General features: G+C 37.0%; 1 protein-coding gene across 1 annotated transcript in view; it reads left to right on the top strand.

The window, feature by feature from the left end:
- Positions 1-23,138, top strand: part of GYS2 (glycogen synthase 2) — a 73,352-nt gene that overhangs the window by 45,366 nt on the left and 4,848 nt on the right. Inside the window, exons 6-13 of the mRNA XM_054443418.1 lie at positions 968-1,085; positions 1,271-1,391; positions 3,810-3,916; positions 4,574-4,633; positions 5,114-5,192; positions 5,978-6,091; positions 17,595-17,721; positions 21,470-21,565. Of these exons, the coding sequence (XP_054299393.1) occupies positions 968-1,085; positions 1,271-1,391; positions 3,810-3,916; positions 4,574-4,633; positions 5,114-5,192; positions 5,978-6,091; positions 17,595-17,721; positions 21,470-21,565 (822 nt within the window). The remainder of the gene's footprint in view (positions 1-967; positions 1,086-1,270; positions 1,392-3,809; positions 3,917-4,573; positions 4,634-5,113; positions 5,193-5,977; positions 6,092-17,594; positions 17,722-21,469; positions 21,566-23,138) is intronic.

The following is a 23,138-nucleotide window of genomic DNA, read 5'->3' as shown; positions in this document are numbered from 1 at the left end:
CCAGTAGCTGGGACTACAGGCGCACACCACCACGCCTGACTAATTTTTGTATTTTTAGTAGAGATGGGGTTTCACCGTGTTGGCCAGGCTGGAAAAGATTCTTAAAATTACAAAAATCTTCATAGCCCTGTGCTACATTTTTTTTTTAAACATAGCTTCTTTTTTCTTGTTTTTGCTTTATGCTACTAAATCTGATAACCCATGTATTCAACTCAGTAGGTGGTTTCTATCATACGCTCTGAGTGGTCCCTCTCTTTCTTGTCACAGACCAATATTTGGAAAACCAAGAATGTCTTCCTGCCTGAGCAACAAAATCTCCTGGGAAGAATGAATCAGTTGTGTTAGGAATAAGAATAGAGATTAGAAGTAAGAGGCTGCCTTTTCCAATTTTCCAAATGCACAAAAGGTGTCCCATACACTTGTGGAAAACAAGATGGTAGGAGGTAGTTTAGTGTGGGGTTAAGGAAACAGTATGTGGGGTCAGACTGCATGGATTCTGCTTTGACTTACCAGCTGTGTGTTCTTGGACGGGGTCTTTAAACAACTCTGTGCGTGAGTTTCCACCTCTGAAAATGCAGATAAGAGCACTCACTCCCTTGGTTTGTTGAAGAGATTGAGTTACACTCTAAGCCTTTAGAGCAACACCTGGTGCACATTAAATAATCAATAAATGAGTACTATAATAACCATTATTATTGTTATTGATTAACCTGTTTCATTGTACCAGTCCCTCATTGTTATTTTGGTCAGCCATTTCTGATTTCCTATTTCAATCAATAGACCAAATTTGTTGTGAATTTTTATGAATTTTTTATGAACTGGAAGTTTTATAAATTTTAAATTTTATGGTAGTCAGCAAGTAGAATGTTAATAAACATCTAACTTTATAGTTTTAAAATACTTTTTTCTACAATGTTACCCTCTTTGAAAAGAGAATTTTCATAATAATTTTGTCTTGCTTTTCTAGATGTAGTTACTCCAAATGGCTTGAATGTTAAGAAATTTTCAGCAGTGCATGAGTTTCAAAATCTACACGCCATGTACAAGGCCAGAATTCAAGATTTTGTTCGAGGTCATTTCTATGGGTATGATTTTCTTTATTAAAAAAAAAAAAGAAGCATCAGATATGAGGGATCTTTGGTAGAGAGAAAACAGAATTGTAATAGTAAATGTTTATCTTTCCCAGCCCCCTTTGTACATTAACAGAATTCATGTGTACATTTTGTTACTGTTGCTGTATTTCATTTGAAACTGTTTTGTTTTGTTTTAGTCATCTCGACTTTGATCTTGAAAAGACTTTGTTCCTTTTCATTGCTGGGAGGTATGAGTTTTCAAACAAAGGAGCTGACATCTTCCTAGAATCCTTATCCAGGCTAAATTTCCTGTTGAGGGTAAGAAAGCTCTAGGACATGATATAACACTCTTGTAGGGAGAAATTTCTTCTGTGGGAAGTGAAGAATCTTTTGGCTTCTTAAACAGTTTTCAAGAGAATAAACGATAATCATATTCTAAAAATGGCTTCAGCCTTTCAATTTACATATTGGAGTTACCACACTGTTGGCTTGTGTATTTGTCTATAATGTTGTCTTTTTTTTTTTTTTTTTGGAGAATCTCAAACTTATCCCATTATGTATCTCATTAAGCTTATTCCATTCTCCCCTTCTATGTTTTAATAAGTCATTATAACATCCCTTTTCCCTCACATGAGTTTGTAATCAATTGAAAAATAAATATAGAGAAATCAAGTAAATGGAGAGCAAAATATCAATTTTCAAAAAATCAGTGAAGACCATAATGGAAGATGTGGCTTACGCACATGACAATACGCATCCTAATACTGAACCTTGTTATCACTCTTAGCCATTTAATCATAGGAAGCTCTGACCATCACTCTCCTCTCCCGACTGAAGCAGGCCTTCAGAGTAGCATGTGCCACATAGCTTGCAGCCAAACCGGACAGCACTAACTCTCTGTAGAACAGGGCAGACACATACACATTCGGTTCACTCACCTCCCCAGCCACACCACCTCCCTGCGACGGACAGTCTTAAACTCTTGAACTAGTGGATGTCACACCACATGAAAGCATGAAGGAGGAAAAAGAAGGTTCTTACTCCCAACAATGTGAAATCATTTTTTTACTCAGGAAGGTGGGATACAAAGTGGGTTCTCAACTAACCAAGCAATACAATATGCATAAATAGAAGCAACTACAAAAAAAGATACCATGTCATAGCTATTGATGGCAGCTATTGGTTTATATTCCAATCCCATCACATAAAAATATAGAATAAGTAATAGGAAAATATTCACAGGAGAAGAGTGTAGAATTTCAATCTTAATGAGATAATGAGAAAATCTAAACTTTCCTGAGTTCTGTACTACCCTCCAGTTAAAGTTTTATTTCTTGGACATAAATTTTTTGCTTTAGAGCAGACATTATACCAAATGTGCTAAAAAAATTTGCTAAAGTCACATTAATAAGCAAGCGATTCATTAATAAAATCCAACTATGTAAAATAGAACTGAAGACTAAAAAGATTATTCTTAAATAATCTTACTTCATATTTCCTAGTATATATTCATTCAACAAGCTTTATAATGGACTCACAACTGTATCACATATACAGTCTTTAGGGACACTATTAATAAATGCGTTTATATAGTTATTACATATTCACTTTATTTATAGATATGAAGAAAAGACTGATTACTATTATACTAGACATAAAAGATAACTGCAATACTTGGAGAAGCTAAAAGAAGGAATTCTCTTTCCACATAGTACATTTATTCTTTGATAGCACATTGGCTGTTCCTAGGGTGAGTTTCCTGTTGCATGCCTTCAGTAGCTTTCCCTAATAAAGTGTCAGGCCCCAGAGGGCCAAGGCTATGTACTAGATGGTAAAGTGCCCCACACTCTGGAGCTAGTCAGTCATTTCCAGAACACATAAACCTGCATAGAGGTTCATGATTTCAAGTGATTTGTGCTTTCATTCTTATAGCTTCTTAACAAGTCATTTCCTTTTGAGAGATGCTAAGCCAGCAGTTTAAATGTCAGCTTTGGCACAAACCTGTTATAGGAACTCAGACAAAATATTTAACCTCTCATTCCTTTCTTTTGACATTAATAAAATGAAGAGAGAAATGCCTATTATACATTATTAGTAGTAGATTTAAAGCACCCAGCATACTGCCTGCTATCCCAAAAGCGCTCAGCATGTGCTTGTTTCTTTACTTTAGGGCTAAAAACCAAAATATAACATCATGAGAATCAAGACATTTAGCAGAAAAGTGTAAATAATCTATTTGTCATCCATCAATGTGAATAAGCAAAAAAATTGAAATATTATTTTAGCTTTTACCAAAGCTTAAATCTTCATTAAACTTCCAATCTGAAATTTTAAAGAACTAATTTTGGTCTTGTAATATTAGCTCTCATTCATGCTATTTTTTTAACCACAGAAAAGCACAGTGTCATCAATAGCAATTGTTATCTATTCTAGATGGTCAAAGGCATGAAAATATTTTGTTTGAATTTTCAAACTGTTAATTGACAAATACTGATTGAAAGTCAATTTGTTCATTGACAAGTACTGACTGAAAATTTAAAATTTATTTTGATTTTAATTAAAATTTCTGAAAAAGTCTCAGGATGGTGAATATAATCTCTCTGTGAATCATAAATAACTATACCTTTTATCTACTGATATTTTAAAACTCTACTTTTCAATGTTTAAGTTTCATCTATCATACTTTTTAAAAATCTTTGATAGTTGACTCTGTTGTGTTTTCTAATTCCTCATCAGATGCATAAAAGTGATGTCACAGTGGTGGTGTTTTTCATTATGCCTGCCAAGACAAATAATTTCAACGTGGAAACCCTGAAAGGACAAGCAGTGCGAAAACAGCTGTGGTAATCTTACGTCCTGTGAATGTTCTCAAGCAATAAATGTGAAAAGATTTCTTTTAAGTGAATGACATCTCATGTATCACCTTGAACTTTGTTTTTTCCTTAAGATTATTACAGACAAATAATACTTGACTCTCTTTTCATCATACTACTATTTTAGATTATCATAATGTTTATAACATTATAGGTGTTATACAAATTTTGGAATGAGCTACCATTGAAGGAACAAGGCTCTGTAGAAATCTTTAAAGATGAGTCAAACATTTTTTAACTTTTTATTGTGAAATTCTAAAAACATGTCAAGTAAAAAGCTTAGTAATATGACCTCCTCTATACTCATAGTTCAGATTCAACAATGATCAATGAATTCCTGTCTTGTTACATCTGTACCTCCATCTACTCCCCCTCTCTGCTCTCTAACCTATTCCAATCATCATGAAGCAAAAAAATTTTAAGCTCTTTGTGCTGGCCATGGTGTTCTGTTGCCTCAGCTTTAGAGATGTCAACTTAAGCTGAATTGGCAAGTAGTAAAATAATAGAAGAGACTATAGAAAAGATACCTGTAATTTCAAAGAATGTCAACAAAACAGCATTATCATGACAAATAAAGATTAAACATTGTCATACTGTTTAAATGATGAATCTTTCTGTTTCAAACAGGGACGTTGCGCATTCTGTGAAGGAAAAGTTTGGAAAAAAACTCTATGATGCATTATTAAGGTAGGTGCTTGAAATGCTTTCTACTTCAATCACTTAAGGCTTCACTATTCAAACTTAACAATTTAGACATCATAACTTATTAATTTTGTTCCAAATATAAAGGAATTAATAACCTTTGAAAATGTGTTATGTCATGTGAACAGTGTTTTACCCTTCATTTGACAAAACTTGTAAACAGCTGTACAAATAAAATACATTTATATGCAGGCAAGTTCTAATTCAATGATGAACTCATTAAGGGTTGATATGTCAATCTGAAGCTGAGAGAGACTTCATAAGATTTTAATTCAAAATATATATTGACAATGTGTGTTAAATATGTACTTAAATATTAAGTCTATGTGAACACATTTACTTAATATAATAATCAACATTATTTATTAAAATACGTGAAATATATAATATGTAATCTGATGCTTAGGAATCACTGAATTAGTGCCAGCTGTTTTTATTTTTGTTATTAACATTTTTTCCCTGCAGAGGAGAAATTCCTGACATGAACAATATTTTAGATCGAGATGATCTAACAATTATGAAAAGAGCCATCTTTTCAACTCAGGTAATAAGGAAAAAAGCACTCACCATGTCTCACAGTTATTAAATTCTATCTAATCAGTATTTTAATTTATTGGAATGTACTAATTTGGAACATTTTTAGACCTGAGGCTAGAAAAGACATTCTCACATAGTCACTTAAATGATTACTTTGGACATTTTTTCATTAGTGGTTTTAAGGGCTCCTTTAAAAAATCTCATGAAACTTGTCTTTCCACTTGCTTACAAAATTATTTTTGAATCAATATATTCAATATAAAAATTGTGTGTAGTTTAGTAACTACAAAAAAGTCCTAAGTATTTCCAAAACATAGAATTTGAGTCACATTAGAGAAAAGAATATTTCTTAGTCTAGTGGAATTATTACAAAAGAGATAAAACAAATGTGTTAGGCTTGCATCAAAATGCTTGTTATAATAGGGAAGAATCAGGTACTGGAGGACAGCCTTGCTAAAAGAAATCAGTAAAGTTCATCTTAAGTCGAGACTTCAGGACACCTTTATATTCCAAATAAGTCCCCGAAGCAATCAAGAAGTCCAGGTCTCTCATATAGTAGCTGCAGGCGGAAAACAAAAGCTTCATGTGTTCATAGTATGCAAAGGAGATTCTTCAACCCTTCAATCCATATCTTCCTTTGACACACACACAAGACTTAGTCATCACCAATAGTGCCGTCTCAAAAGACTGAAGGTGTGAAGGTTGGATGAAATGTCAATGACCTATTGTTGAAATTAGTCACCCTTATTAATTCTTTCCGCAATTGACATTTCCTTCCCTCTCATACTTCAGCGACAGTCATTGCCCCCAGTGACCACGCACAACATGATTGATGACTCCACCGACCCCATCCTCAGCACCATTAGACGGATTGGACTTTTCAACAACCGCACAGATAGAGTCAAGGTAGAACTAATTGTTCATGTGGGGAACTTCAAATTTACATAAAATATATTTTCTGAGAATTTATTAGCTTTCCTTAGTTGTATTTACATCTACAAGAAATATTTTAAGTATTTTAAAGGAAAATTGGCTCAGTTTCTTGTCTTGGATAACTAAAGTATAATGAATATTTTGGTATAATTCTTGAAAATTGAAGCATATTCATAGCTTTGAGCTATAATTCTAGCATTTATTTCCACTGTACAATACTGCTAATAAGCATAAGGAAATTACTTACTTTTTTGTTTCTTTTTTTTTTTTTTTTTGAGATGGAGTCTCGCTCTGTTGCCCAGGCTGGAGTGCAGTGGCGCTATCTCGGCTCACTGCAAGCTCTGCCTCCTGGGTTCACTCCATTCTCCTGCCTCAGCCTCCCAAGTAGCTAGGACTACAGGCGCCCACCACCACGCCCAGCTAATTTTTTGTATTTTTAGTAGAGACGGGGTTTCACCGTGTTAGCCAGGATGGTCTCGATCTCCTGACCTTGTGATCCACCCGCCTCGCCGCCCAAAGTGCTGGGATTACAGGCATGAGCCACCGCACCTGGCCAGAAATTACTTACTTTTTAATGATGCCAATTATTCTAAGAATTATTTGAATGAAGGAATCGTTGATATTAACGTGAATAGTGTTTGTTTCTTTCTAATAAAGTTCAAGTTAAGGGGATAATATGAGGAACTTCCAGTTTCAGAGAATGTGGCTGATAACGTTTTTATAAAATTTTCTATAGAGCAATTCATTCTTTTGACTTGAGTTTCTACAATGACTAGGCACAATGTTACTTGCTGAGGGCATTTATATGAATAAGAGCTGGTTTCTGCCACTGTGGAGCTTAAACTATATGATGTTTACTGAGGGCCAGCTGTATTCCAGGCATGGTTTTGGATATAGAAGACAAAGATGAACATGCAAACAGATAATTGCTTACCTCTACTAAGCTCCGTCCACTAATGTTCAGGATCAAATGGCCACAACAAATCTTTTCAAATGACCCCATTTTCACTTCTTTCTTTCATTTTTAGCAGATGACCTAATTCATAATTAAATAAATTATGAACTCCTTCAGTGTCCCCCCATGCTGGCCTCGAATATAGATTTTGACCTATCCTTACATTTTTTCCTCAGTTTCTTACAACTGTTCTAAGATTGCAATCCCCACATTCTTAGGAAACTTGCCTTATCTTTTTTCCTTCTGTTGTATTGTACATTTCATTCTTATAACTAGCTTCTTCTCTTGCTATCTATAAATATTCCTTACATTTCTCCATGTTAAAAAAATCAGACAAATAAATTTGGCCTTCACCCTCTTTCCCTTTGATGTTTTTACAAAACCATGGGAGAGATGGTTGCACGTAGAAAAGGTCATCCTTAGTGACTGATGGATACTGGGAGTAAGAAAGAGGGAAAATTCAAGAATAATAGCCTCTTGGCTTTAGTATTTAACCAATGCTTCCTAAAAATCAAAACAAGTCTTTCGCAGAAACTGGTTTGAGGGTCATATCATGAACTGAGTTCGGTTTCTGATGAATTGAGTTTGAGTTACATGTGAGATATAGAACTTGAGATGTTTAATGGGCACTGAGAAAACACAGGCCTGGAGCTTATGAGGGCAACCTTGAAGGTGAGATATTGGTGCATGGGCAACAGTGGACGTCAAGGAATGAGGACCCTGACACACTCAAAACTAGGTTGAGGGCTGGGTGTGGTGCTTCACACCTATAATTCCAGCCCTTTGGGAGGTTGAGGTAGATGGATCGCTTGAGCCCAGGAGTTCAAGACCAGCCGGGGCAACATGGTGAAATCCTGTCTCTACAAGAAATACCAAGAAATTAGCCAGGTGTGGTGGCACACGCCTGTAGTACCAGCTACTAGGGAGGCATAAGTGGGAGGATTGCTTGGGCCCTGGAGGTAGAGGCTGCGATTGTGCCACTGCCCTCCAGCATGGGTGACAGAGTGAGACTCTGTCTCACAAAAAACACAAAAACAAAAATAAAAAAGACTAGGTTGAATGAGTAGAGAAAAATGTCAATCCAAGGAAACTTCAAGATTTAAGAGAAAATTAGAGGAAGAAAAGTCAGGGAAAGAAAGAACAGAAAATAAAAAGAAAAATATTTCAGAAATTGAGGTAGGAGAAATTTTCTTAATTGTAGGAAGACCTCATGATACAGCATTAAGTAACGCAAGCAGTTTATAAAATGTTCCATGCTGTGGAACATTTATATCAAACATATCCATATGCACATATATGACCCTAGGCCATAGAATTGTTACTGAGATGCCAGGTTTTTGATCTGGGTCCCTTGCTCGTGGGGCAGAAAGCCAGTTACTGAGGAAATGAGTATTGCCAGGGAAGAAGGCTTTTTCGGGTGCTACCGCCTAGGAGAATGAGAGATCAGCCTCATACTCATCTCCCCATCTAACTAAAATTGGGGGATTTATATAAGCAGGGAAGGAATGTAAAACAGGAATTAGGAAAGGATAAAGAAGCAATCATGAGGAATGAGGGGTCTGGCATCTCATTGTCTGGATGTGATGATCTGGTGAGCTTCAGTCCCTTACCTGAGAATCAGTTTCCTGAGGGAGGAACTCAGATGAGACAAATGTAAATTTCAAGTTTTAAGATCAGAAATGTCAATTTCCATGTTTATTTAAAAACCCGTAAGTATTATTTCTATAGGACAATGGGGCCACTTTCATTATAAGTGGTTTTTATTTTCTCACTTGTGTTTCTGTATTTCTGAAATATCTACACCTAGCACACCTCCTATAATAAGTGAGCTACATCCCTGGGAATGCAGGAATGTATCCATCAAAGTGAAAATAATACTAAGGGACAGAAATAATTTCTAAGAGAGAGAAAAATCTATCCCTTTGATTTTTTAGTATTATTATATCCACAGAGAATTATACTTCATTGCAGAGTATGTCAGTACTAACTAGGCCTCATTCTCATATAGTTTAACCTAAGCTGGTCTTTCTCTCTCTCTCTGTCTCCTGGAAAGGAAATAGTAGAGGCAGGGAAAGTTTATTTCCCTGTAGACTTCTGTTTTTCTCAGAATATTTTGTGTCACACTTTTATCTAAATCTATAGATCTTTTTCGGAGGATCTGTCTGCTTCGTGGCACATGTTACATACAATACATGCAGACAGAAGGGAGGGATGAGGGAAAGTGGGAAAAAGAGGGATGGGTCATGCAGCTGGCAATAGTTCATGCTTCCCTTGCCCTTGGGAAGACTGAGGCTGGAAGGTTCATTGAAATTGGAAGCTCTAAACGAAGAATGCCTTGCTGATCTGTGTTTTAAAAGTGTTTTACATCAGTGAAACAATTTTCCAGGAATGGAAAAGTACCTTATTTCCTAAACATACGTAACACTTTCATACCTCTGTGTCCTTCCTGATGTTATCATCTTTTTCTGAAATACTCTTATCTGTTATTCTAACAATTCTTCTGGGCTCCAACCTAAAAGTCATTATTTCCTTGCACCTTTCCCTAACACACATTCCTCTACTCCAGACAGGAACAGTTGTTTCCTTATCTGCATTCTTGAGACACTTTATATCTACTATAGTTACAGGAGTGATTACAATAAATTGTGTTTTTAAAAATGTTATGTGTCTGTTTTTCTAGAAGAACTCAGTTATTTGAGGCAGCAATCATTCTCATATGTATTATCTCTGTTTACGTTCTCTGAGAAGCAGACGCCAAGGTGAGATTAGATATGCAAAGGACTAATTAGAGGAAAGCCCTGTGAAGGATGAAGGGGTCGAAAGCAAGTACAGGCAGGGAGATGCAGGTCATGCAGGTCAATATACCCATGAGGAGAGAGCAGGAAGGAAGGATGATGTAGGAAGAGCCACAGACTGCAGCCCAAATTTAAAAATGCCTCAGTCTGTCCTTCCTTCCTCCCTCCCTCCCTCCCTCCTTCCCTGCCTCTCTCCCTCCCTTCCTTCCTTCCTTCCTCACTTCCTTCCTTCCTCACTTCCTTCCTTCCTTGCTCACTTCCTTCCTTCCTCACTTCCTTTTTTCCTTCCCTCCCTCCTTCCTTCCTTCTTCACTTCCTTCCTTCCTTCCATTCTTCTTTCCTTCCTAGAAAGGAAAGTCAATGTATTTAATAAAAAAACAAGAATTAATAAAAATTGGCTAATATACAAAAAATATACACACAACAGCAGCACTTGTGCCTCACACAGGGGAAAAGCGGTGGTCCAAGACCACTCAACATGGCTTTTCAGTTAATGGAAGAGAAAAAGGAATACATACATACACATGTACACAGAAAAATAGGAAAAATAGTTTTCAATAGTGCAATCTACAGCTAACACAAATTCAGAACTATTTTACGGTGCTTTATTTCTTAATACAAACGAAGCCTATTTTATGTGTGTGTGTGTGTGTTGTGTGTGTGTATACATTGGTTTACTGTTAACTTATTTTAAATATATTAGTGTTAATGTTACTACATACCACTTTTTCCTGTATTCAGCAACCTTTCCATTCTGTTTTCCCTTTATATGTACCTCCCACTTACCAAAATAGTTTCAGATTGGCAGACAGATAGGTGTCTGATTCTATGAGCAATTGAATACGGATTCCTATTAATAGGGATAGGGATTCCCCAAACAAAAATTGCCCATTAAAGGCACCTGTTGGGCAGAAATGACTTCACACTTGTACTAGTTTCTGCCAGTCCTATAAGTTAGGAGCAGCTGGTGCAATAGATCCAGAAGGAAGGCAATTGGTGCTGTCAGTCAAGATTCCTGGGGCTAAGATCTCTAGAAGGAAAGCTGAGCTATATTTCCAGGGCTGGCAGATCTATAAAGAAGGCAGCAGACTAAGTCCATGAAGACTGTATTTAAATCCCTGACACTTATCAATTTTGTAAATTCACTTAATCTCTCTGTACCTCAGTCTTCTCATCTGTGAATGGTGATAAAACAACCCCACACTCATAGAACTGTAAGGATTAAATCAGACATAGGCCAAGCGCAGTGGCTCCTGTCTGTAATCCCAGTTACTCAGAAGGCTGAGGCGGGGGGATCACTTGAGGCCAGGAGTTTGAGGATGCAGTGACCTATGAATGTGCCACTGCACTCTAGCCTGAGTGACAGAGTGGGCCCCCATCTCAAAAAGAATTCATAAATAGGTGCTGCATTTAACAGCTTGGCACATAGTAAATACATAATAAGTATTAGCTTCTTTTAGTTCTTAGTCCAGTATCTGACACATGATGGGAACTCATTATTTTTAGGAGAGATGTGAATAGGGTTTGGTGAGAGGTGAAGAAAGTGGATTTATCTTCTCCTGCAGGATTTGGTAAGATGTTTTATAAAAGAGATGACATGTTAGCTAGATCTTGATTAATGATCTGGAATTTGTCATGCAAATAACAGGAAAGGGGACTCACCAGGCAGAGAAAAAAAGTAGAGGAGAAGGCACAGAGATATCAAAGCACATGACTTTCATAGGGTAAGTGGAGATGAAAGTTTGTCTCATAATTTATGTCTACACAGTTAAACTCATGAATATTTTGAGATGTTCATTTATTATCATAAGGCAGCCACAGACACACGCACAAAATAAATGTACAGCACCTTCCTGACATTTACTATATTCTCAGAGCACTGAGAGAAACTCCCATCAATGCAGAATTAGGTATTATATTTTATTAACAATTCTTTAAAAATGTGGCAATAACTTAGGCCTGTGCTGATTTAAGTACCTATTTAATCACCTGCTTAAAGAACTCTGTAGAGTGGTTCTAAACTCTCAGAGTGCATTGATAAGTTTTTGATATGAATGTCATATTTGATTCAGCAAACATTGCAGATCATTTTGAATTTGAATTTATTTATCATTTTGCCTTAGCTACGTAGTGTGGTGAGGAAAGCCCAGGCTGAAGATTTCATGTCTCAGCTCTGGGCTGCCATGGTGTAAAAATAAACTAACTTCCTGAGACCTTACTTCTGTCCTGGAATAAATAAAGAGTCAGACAAGTCTTTGTCTCTGTTTCTTGTTTTGTTTTTCCTACTGATCTAGGTAGGGTCTGCTGTGAGCCAGCTTTCCTGGGCGCTTTTTATACAGGATCTCATTTAATCCTCTTTATAACTTTCTGCTGACCTCTAATATTGCTTCTTCATCCCTGGGCTTCTGCAATTGGCTGGTTTAGAGCCAGAGCAGCTGTTTTCTTATTTTAGTTATGCTGTCATTCTGTTTGGCTGGGAGCAAAACAAATGAACCATGGTGTTTTCATGTTCCAAAATGGGCTTTGGAGAGTGCAACTTTTCCTAAGCTTGGAAACGCTAAAGTAGACACAATGCTTTTCAAATCCGCCTTTCTTGTTCTTTGCCAAGAGAGTATAACGGGTTGCCTATTTGATGATTGCCCAGATACAGTATCTGTGTCTTTTGTCTTTTTTTGTAGTGAGCTACTTTGCACATAATAGGAACTCAAATCATGTTCTATGAATGAAAATATTGTATTCACTTTTACTTTGCCATTTTGTAATTTCTGTGATTGAATTCTTAAGTACTGGGGTTTGCATATCATTTTATTCTTAAGTTTAACTTATCTCCTACTTATGGATCTGCTGAGATATAATTAATGTTTGTAATGTCCTTGAGGATCCAAGGGGTAAATCTCTCCAATAAAACAAAGACTTCAGACTTTTTTTAACTTTAATCCTTGGCATATGGTAAGATTATAAAGTGATAAAATCAATTTAAAATTGATAATTCAATGGCCCTCTTTATGTCTTATCTTCCTTACCAATTGCACAATGCCACTAAGATTAAATGAGGTAATATGTATATTTATAATATACAAAATATTATACAAATATAACAATAATTGTTACATATCCAAGTTAGGGTTTTTCTTCAAAGTAATCTCTTCTGAAGAACGTATACTTATTATTTCATGAATAAACATGAAAAGTGTAGTGTGCGTGTGTAAAAATAGTTTGTCTTCTCTGTCTGTTTTTTTTTTCTTTTTTTTGAAATGGAGTCTCGCTCTGTCACCCAGGCTGGAGTGCAGTGGCACAATCTCCACTCACTGCAACCTCTGCCTCCCAGGTTCAAGGCGATTCTCCTGCTCCAGCCTCCTGAGTAGCTGGGACTACAGGTGCACGCCACCACACCCGGCTGAATTTTGTATTTTTAGTAGAGATGGGGTTTCATCATGTTGGCCAGGCTGGTCTCGAACTCCTGACCTCAGGTGATCTACCTGCCTCGGCCTCCCAAAGTGCTGGGATTACAAGAGTGAGCCTCGGCACCCGGCCTGTCTTCTTTTTATCTTTCCTTTTCCTTCCAGAACAATTCAGTTCTAAAGCCATTTGGTGGGCAACATAAGGTAGGTATCTGCACTAGAACAGGGAGGGTGCTGTGGAAGTCCAGAGAAAGGCATCAGAGTCCAAGCAGTTTGAGAATGTCTACACAAAGAGGAGCAGCCTAAAGCAGTATCAGAGCCAGAGTGAAGACAGGAGGGCATCCGTGCATGTGAGGGAGTGTACGGAGAAAGATTAGTTACACAGAAGAAGATTGACCCAATATGTAGCAAATTAAAGGTAGCAAAAACCAGGTGTGTGTGTGTGTGTGTGTGTGTGTGTGTGTGTGTGTGTTTTCTTTATCTCTGTCTACTCAGAGCACTTGGGGGGAGTAATAGGCCAATGACAATGAGCACACCTAGTAGCCAGGTCTTGACTGCTAAATACCATTTGCTACTAAAGGGAACCAGGGCTGCTTTTAGAATTGGCTGATTTTAGAACTGCGACAGGTAAAGTACAAGATGATCCTGGAACTTCTTGTGTCAGAAATCAAAGAAATGCTCAAGGAACAATGAAGGCTTGTTAAATATATACAGAAACAAACTTGAAGGAGCTCCCACTGACCAAATCATGGACAATTTGAGTGTCAAAATAAATAAAGATAGTAAGGAATTAGGATGCACTGAATGACATAAGGAACCAGAAGTCCAATACAAATATAAATTAAAAGTTTAATTAGGAATGAAAGATTTACACAGCTTCCAAATACCTGCCTCAATACTTGTTAATAACAAAGAGTAAAAAGAATAACTTTATAGTGGAGAAGCCAAAAAGGCTTGGCCTTAATCAAGAGATCAAAATAAACATCATCATTAATGAAAAAAATAGAAAACATTTACCACCTGATTAAAATGCAATGAAAAGAACACAGCACCACTTCTGTGATATATCTGCCAAAGATGTGTGAACTAAATCTAATTATGAAGAAGTGTAAGGCAAACCCACATTGAGGGACATACATCAAAATAAATATAGTCTTCAAAAATACCAAAGTCAGAAAAGCCAAAAAAGCCCATGAACTCTTCCAAATTGAAAGACTCTAGAGGGATGTGACAACTAAATGTAATATGTAATTCTGAACTGGATCCTTTGGTTTAAAAATCAGTATTTGAATCATCAGAAACACTTAAATGGGGTTTAAGAATTATACCGTAGTGATGCATCAGTGTTAATTTCCTGACCTTTATGTTTATGTAAGATTATGTAAGAATGCTCTTGTTCGTGTATTTCCCACAATACAGTTTATGAATGGTTCTGAAAATATATGAATTCTCTTCATATTGTACTTGGAACTTTCTGTAAATGTGGGATTCCCAATACTTTTATATCAGATGTCACTTATTTTCAATAACCCCTCAGGTATGGGTGAGACTGAGAAATAATCTAATAATAGCTCAGTGATAACTGTAGTAAGTGGGAGAAACAGGATAATTCATTCACAGAGTTAGCAAGTTAAATAGCTATTCTAGTCACAACTTTCCAATTATAGCCATGCTCTCATCATTAGTAATATTTTGTGCCACTCACAATGTAATGGCTACAGATGCAACACGTTTTAAGGCTAAACCTGAACTATTAATATTTTTCCATTACTTTCTTGAGTCCAGAAATCAATACACAGTAAATCAAGCCATGATTTGTAGTATTTGCCTATTTTTATTCTATGAAAACTCTCACTGCCGCCAAGGCCGTTGTCAAGCTACCAATGCGATGTCACTGAATTAAGAGAAAATAGTAGAAACAGAAGGAGAAAATAACATGTTGGGCAAAATATGTGCCCCCCCCCCAAAAAAAAAACAGTGCTGGGCAAAATAGCACATTGTGCAAATTAATTGACTATATAGAATTGACAATATGGAGTATTGTATATATACATTTTTAATAGACTTTATTTTTAGAGCAGTTTTAGGTTCACAGCAAAATTGAACAGAAAATACAGAATGTCCATGCTCTTGTTTCTGCCTTCCCAGTGTGGGCCCAGAACTGGCTCATACAAGTGCACAAGAGCCAGTAGTTAAATGTTCAGAAGCTTTGTGAGCCAGTTTTAAATACAGCTATTGCTAAAATTAAATTATATAAATTTTAAAATAAGTCAACTATATTAAATGAAAGGTAATTCTCAAAACTCATCACATCCTAATTATTTACTGCATATTACTATGACCTAGGCACTTGAGACTCTATGTCTGTCAGGTCTTTGTGGTGCAAATGCTTTATAATGATGTGCTACTGCTTTCCCTGTCTCTGAATTCGGCAACATCATATTGGTAGCTTAAAAATGGCCTTGGTGGTACTGGCAGTATTTACAGGATGAAAATAGGCAAACACTACAAATCATGGCTTCATTTACTGTGTATTGATTTCTGGATCTGTAGCTTGTACATTGTGCGTGGCAAAAAAAATTTTCTCCATGTTCAAAAGCTAATATCTGACCCAGCAAAGAGGTCACTTGCATTATTGATGAACGCATGAAGTTCCAGCAAATGTGTCTGTTATTTCAGCTCCTTCTACTCATTAACAAAGGAAATCAACCAACATTTATGTCAGAGCTACATTCAGCCATCAGTTGAAACCATAAATTGGTTATGAATACAAAATTTTGGAAAAATAAAAATAGTAAATTGTGAGAATTAATTGACTATATAGAATTCACAATAAGGAGTATTGTATGTATCCACTCTTAATAGAGTTTGCTTTTTAGGACAGTTTTAGGTTCACAGCAAAATTGAACAGAAAGTACAGTGTCCATTTGCTCTCTGGCCCTTCGCATGCATAGACTCCCCCATTATCAGCATCCCCCAAAGTGGTATATTTGTTCCAATAGATGAACCTACATTGACACATAATTACCACCCTAGATCCATAGTTTACATTAGGATTCACTCTTGGTGTTACACATTCTATGGGTTTTGACAAATGTATTCATCATCGTAATGTGATACAGAATAGTTTCACTGCCCTAAAAATTGTCTATACTCTGCCTATTCATCCCTCCCTCACCCCTGACGCCTGGAAACCACTGACATTTTTACTGGTTTCATAGTTTTACTTTTTCCAGATTGTCACACAGTTGAAATCATACATCATGTAGCATTTTCAGATGAACTTCTTTCACTTAGTAGTATGCATTTATGTTTCCTGTATTTATTTTCATGGCTTAATAGCTCATTTCTTTTTAGCACTAAATAATATTCCATTGTCTGGATGTACCACAATTTATGTATTCATTCACCTACTGAAGGACATCTGTGTTGCTTCCAAGTTTTGGCAATTATGAATAAAGTTGTTATAAACATCTACATGTTGTAACATCTTTTGTCATTTGGTAACTGTATATACATCATTTATCTCATTAAAAATTACAACAAATTTATGTACTAATATATATTTATACTTCACTGTCTCAGTTCTTAAATATTTACCAGCACAATACTGCTTAGAAGCCGTGGTAAACACTTTGGCTTTTACTCTGAGTAAAATGGGAAGCTACTGAACAACTTTGAGCAAAGGAATGACTGACATTTTTAAAGGATCAATCCAGTTGTGTTGAATAGAGACCCTAGTGGAACAGAAGGAAGCAGGCAAGTATGTTAGGAGGTGATGGCCTCTAGTTGAGAGAGGATGGTGGTTTGCATGAAGTCCTCTAGCATGATTTAATCTAGATGGCATTCCTAGAACATCTTCCCCGTCCCTTAGTTCCATTTCACTTGAATAACTCATGCTTAAGGCATGTAAGAGTGGTCTGTTACATAGCCCCCTCTTCCCTGCTCGAGTTGGGAGCAAATAGATAAAAAGACAAGAGCAATTAGATAACCAAATATAATGTTTATTGCATGTCAAAGCTGGACTGGAGGATATAGTTTAGTGTGAGAGCAAAAATGAGCACGCTAACTCCTTATCTTTCAATCTAAGCCTTGGAACCCGAGGGAAAGTTAAATATGCAGCGTAGACACTTTTACAGAATGGAGAGAGGAGAACAAACCACCAAGGCTTTTTTCTTTTTCTTTTGTCTTATCTCTTTTTTCTTTCTGAATCTAGAACATAAGGATTCTATAGTACAGTACTGAAATAACCAAATTGTAGGAGATTTTTCACTTTACTTGCTCCTTTTTCTTTTTTTTTTTTAATTAGAATTTTCCTTTTTTAGGTGATTTTGCACCCAGAGTTTCTATCCTCCACCAGTCCTTTACTACCCATGGACTATGAAGAGTTTGTTAGAGGTTGTCATCTTGGAGTATTTCCATCATACTATGAACCCTGGGGTTATACTCCAGGTATGTGTCATGTATAGAGTGTGGAATGCTTTGGATTTTGTTAGTATATTATTTTATGTGCATATATATAATATTCAAAGTTGATATTAAATTTCTAATAAGATTTCAATTTTTCAGTTTTAAAAAATTTTGGTTGGATTTATCTCAGGGATTTATTTATGGTTTGTAGATAATTACTCAAGAATAAGGATGAAGATTATATAAGTATACCACGGTTTGGGCATATTTTAGGAGGTATGTGAGGTATTGCCTCATTGAATTCCAAAGAAAAAGGAATGTGTTATAAAGGTTGTATGTTATTTAGCTATCTCTATCTGCCCCATTTATTAGTGTGAAGGAGAAATTGACTGTAAGTAGGATTAACAAATAATAGTCTAGCAATGTTGTTCTTTAAAAATTATTTTAGAATAATTCTTTTTAAAATTTAATGAACGTATTTAATATGTAATAGGTAACACAATCATATGGTTAGGGAAACGAATATAAAAAGGTGCACAGTGAAAGTCTTCTTCACATTCGTGTGCCTCAAAATAAAAGGTACTAACAGAGATTAGCAATTCAGTGGTATTGTCAACAATGACATCATTCCATTCAGAAACTCCTCCTTCTTCACCCTCCTTTGTTATTTTATTTTATTTTATTTTTTAACAGATGGTAGATTCTCAGGTTTACTATGTATTTTTCTTTTCTGGACCGAACTGGCATGGTTGCCATTAGCATCAAGAGCGATCAATTTGTATTTGTACTGAAATGTCTAATTAAAAGGGAAACAAATACTTTAAATACATGCCAATGCAAAGAATATAATAATAACTTTTCCATCTCTTACTAATAATCGGAGATTTTTCTGCCCAATGTAAATAAAATTTCACGTGTGATTTTATTATTATTTCTTTGAGACGGAATCTCACTCTGTCACCCAGGCTGGAGTGCAGTGGCACGATCTTGGCTCACTGCAACCTTCACCTCCTGGGTTCAAGAGATTCTCGTGCCTCAGCCTCCCGAGTAGCTGGGATTACAGGCACACGCCACCACGCCCGGCTAATTTTTGTGTTTTTAGTAGAGACAGGTTTCATCATGTTGGTCAGGCTGGTCTCAAACTGTTGGCCTCAACTGATCCACCTGCCTCGGCTTCCCAAAGTGCTGGGATTATAGGCATGAGCCATCACACCCGGCCTCTTCACTTGTGATTTTTAAAAAGTTCGGAAAACATTTTTATTTATAATCGAGATAGTAGATGTTGCCTTTTGTATCTCAATGTTATCACTGATATAAAGCTCAAGTAAGGAGCAGCAGATGCCAAGGTGAGGGGTAATAATAGGCTGAATTATGAAGAGGAAGAATTTTTTCTATTATTTGCATCTTTATCCTAGAATTAAAATACAGAATTTAAAATTCTACAAAAATAGGATCCTGTATTATTTACAGCAGGAACAACATGAGGGTTGGGCATGTTTGGTCATAAGGTCCTATTCTATTGTTCTAGCTTTCACCAAGCATAATTTGCCAGCAGCTATAAAAACTTTAAAATTTCTTGGGGAAAACAGACAAAGGATTGTCTTGAAACATGACATAGAAAATATTTGTGTCTAACTCTTCCAGGTGTCTCTCTTGCAGATCTAAAAATGGCCTGCTTTTGTGAAGGTGGTGTCTTCTTACTTATGAAATGTCCACATAAATATCTCAAATTGCTTGCAATACACTATCTATCTTTTGAGATACATAAAGCACACTTTTCACTGATGAACTTAACACTTTGTTTTTGACCTTGTTGTTATGATTTCTAGGAAAACAATTTACTATTGGAAGTATCATGGATAGAGGAGCATACAAACAAATGCATGAGTGACTGAGGCAATGTAGGAAGTCCTTTCTGTCAGGTCAAGAAAATGTTATAGAACTAACAGCTGACTGTCCACCAAAGTGTCATTTTATAGGGCAAAGTTAAACTTAACAACCCAAAGTGATAGAGGAGATATATCTAATGTTTTAAGATAAAGGCCAAAGAAGATGTTACAAGGGATATTATAAATAGACAAATAAGGGAGTTTGTGGAATAGTCCATAGTGAATGAGTCACGCTGTGTTTTACATTAACCAAAGGGAGCTGGTCACTCTTCCCCTAACCTATAGTTACAGAAAGAATGTGACTTCCGGTGGTATACATTTAACATTAGCATATTAGATAACTCTCTAATATTTTTAGAATAATCTTTTTACATGTTACTAGATCTAACTCACTCTAGAAAGTATTCATCAAAATGTGTTTTCAGAGAGCCAAATAAATATAAGCACTTATTTCATTAAATTAATTCAACGAACATATACTAAACTTCATGGGCGCCTGGAATATTACTACGTAGTGAATTGATGGCCATTTAATAAACATTAAGGATCTGTGAACTTTCATGGCATTGTAGACAAAATTTTGTATACATATGTGTATAAGAATATTTCTCTTCATCATCCTCAGCAAACTAACACAGGAACAGAAAACCAAACACCGCATGTTCTTGCTCATAAGTGGGAGTTGAACAATGAGAACACATGGACACAGGGAGGGGAACATCACACATCGGGGCCTGTCGGGTTGTGGGGAGAGGTGAGGGAGAGCATTAGGACAAATACCTAATGCATGCAGGGCTTAAAACCTAGACGATGGGTTGATAGGTGCAGTAAAGCACCATAGCACGTGTATACCTATGTAACAAACCTGCACGTTCAGTGTGTCCCAGAACTTAAAGTAAAATTTTTTAAAAAAGAAAATAAGAGATACTCTCCAACTCCGGACTCCCATAGAAGGTGGAGCTGAGTCCAGGAGGAAGTCTGAGGAAATAAAAGTGTGTAAAAAGAAAAAAAGGAAGAATATTTCTGGAGAGGAGCTCCAAAATGTTCATCAGACTCTCAAAAGGTCTGATAGTCCCCATCCCACTTTCCTCCTCTGCACCACCCACCACTAAAATTAGAGAACCACAACTCCATAGCTATACAGCTAAACCAAGAGGAAACATTTGCAGAGCAAGAGATAAGGTTGCTGTCTAAATTGTGTTACTTCACGGGTAATGGGAAGATCTTTTTTTCATCCATCTCCACTCACCAACCAAGGGTAATTCTATTATCAAATATAAATTCCTAAAAATGCAGACATCCTTGAGACTAGTAAAATTTTTAAGACATATCAGTTATTTCCTGGAAAACAGATTTTGATTCAAAGGTGAGGGAGGACTGAAAGAGATCATCCATTTATTGAGCTCCTGAGACAGTGGAAGGAATATGTGCCAAGGGAGATTTAAATGGGGGAAGAAGCTGGTCGCATCCAAAACATATTTAACCTACCCTGTAAACTTGCCAAGTACTTAGAAACACAGGCTAGAAAGAAGCAAAAAACAAAACCAGCTGGGATTGAAGCTGCAGTGGAGCCTGGCAGTTCCGCACAAGGGTTCTGCAGCCGGGTGCCTGACTTCAAATCCCAGCTATACCATGAACCCTGGCTTTGTGAAGGTGGGAAAGTTATTAATTTCTCTGTGCCTCAATTTCTTCAGCTGTAAGATGGGGATAATGATGGCCCCACTTCACAGGATTGTTAAGAGATTAAATAAGTTAGTGAGACATGTAAAGAGTTTAGTGTTGCAACTGACACAAAGTGAACATTGCTATTATTAGGAGGACTAGGGCCTTTTCCTCCTCTGAGTGCATACAAGGATATAGGCACTGGTCTGAAGCCAAGCTTTGGTCTATTTCCCCGGCAGCTGAATGCACTGTGATGGGTATCCCAAGTGTGACCACGAATCTCTCCGGGTTTGGCTGTTTCATGCAGGAGCACGTGGCTGATCCTACTGCTTACGGTGAGGTTTTTCATCATTAACCCATCCTGGGGAGACGTGACCTCTAACCAAACAAAGCACAGGGTCTTTACAGAGCCTAACTCTAAAGCTATCCTGATAATTAAACTAATGTTTTTATATTTCTTGTTTAATTAAAAGTCAATTTAGGCTGGGCACAGTGGCTCATGCCTGTAATCCCAGCACTTTGGGAAGCTGAGGTGAGTGGATCACTTGAGGTCAGGGGTTCGAGACCAGCATGGCCAACATGGCAAAATCCCATCTCTACTAAAAATACAAAAAAATTAGCCAAGTATGGTGGCGCACACCTGTAATTCCAGCTACTCCGGAGGCTGAGGCAGTGAGGCCAGGTTCCTCACTTGAACCTGGGAGGCGGAGGAGGCAGTGAGCTGAGATCGTGCCACTGCACTCCTGCCTGGGTGACAGAGCCTCAGGCTGTCTCAAAAAAAAAAAAAAAGTAGGTTTATAAATAGAATTATGTCCTTTGCAGCAACATGGATGCAGCTGGAGGTCATTATCTTAAGTGAATTAATGCGGGAACAGATAACCAAATACTGCATGTTTCCACTTATAAGTGAGAGCTAAACACTGAATACACATAGACACAAAGATGGGAACAATAAACATCTGGGGACTGCTTGATTGGGGAGTGGGGGAAGGGGTGTGGGTTAAAAGACTACCCACCAGGCACTATGTTAATCACCTGGGCGATGGGATCATTTGTACACCAAGCCTCAGCAATATGAAATGTACCCATCTAACAAATGTGCACATGTACCCCCTGAACCTAAACTAAAAGTGGGGAAAAAAAAGTAGCTTTAAATATGTGGCCCACAGATAACATAAGAATGCTATTAATATTAATATATTGCCCATAAGACAAACTGCAAAAAGAGTGCAAAACTTGGACAAACTTTGTCCTTTACCTTTTTTCCCCCCTGAATTTTGATCCCTTCTGCTGCCTAGAAATGATATGACAATAACCATGGTCTTAGAGTACATATGTTGGTCATTAGATAGTACATATATTATTATTATTGTTATTGTTGTTATTGTTATTATTTTAAAGGCCCATGACAACTTAGCAAAGTTCACCTAAATTGTTTAAGATGGCAAAATAATTTGCATACCATTATCTGTCTGTTCATATTCCCTAGCAGCAAGAAAAGTTAAAATGGGATATATTGTCTGCCTATACATTGCCAATTCCCTGGGCCATGTTTGTCTTTTTTTTTTTTGGAAACATGGTCTCACTCTGTTGCCCAGGCTGGAGTGCAGTGGCCTGATCCTGGCTCACTGCAGTCTCCACATTTCTGGCTCAGGTGATTCTCCTGCCTCAACCTCCCGAGTAGCTGGGGCTACAGGCGCACACCACCACGCCTGGCTAAATTTTGTATTTAGAGATGGGATTTCCTCAGGTTGCCCAGGTTGGTCTTGAACTCCTGGGCTCAAGGAATCCACCCACCTCTGCCTCCCAAACTGCTGGGATTACAGGTGTGAGCTACCAAGCCCCGGCCTTCCCTCAGTCTTTTACAGGTGTACTGTTGCTCTTTCCTCAGGCTAGATCTGGGGTTTT

The sequence above is a fragment of the Pongo pygmaeus genome, chromosome 10 (assembly GCF_028885625.2).
Source record: "Pongo pygmaeus isolate AG05252 chromosome 10, NHGRI_mPonPyg2-v2.0_pri, whole genome shotgun sequence".
In the NCBI taxonomy this organism is placed as follows: domain Eukaryota; kingdom Metazoa; phylum Chordata; class Mammalia; order Primates; family Hominidae; genus Pongo; species Pongo pygmaeus.
This window is presented reverse-complemented; position numbering and strand designations above follow the sequence as displayed.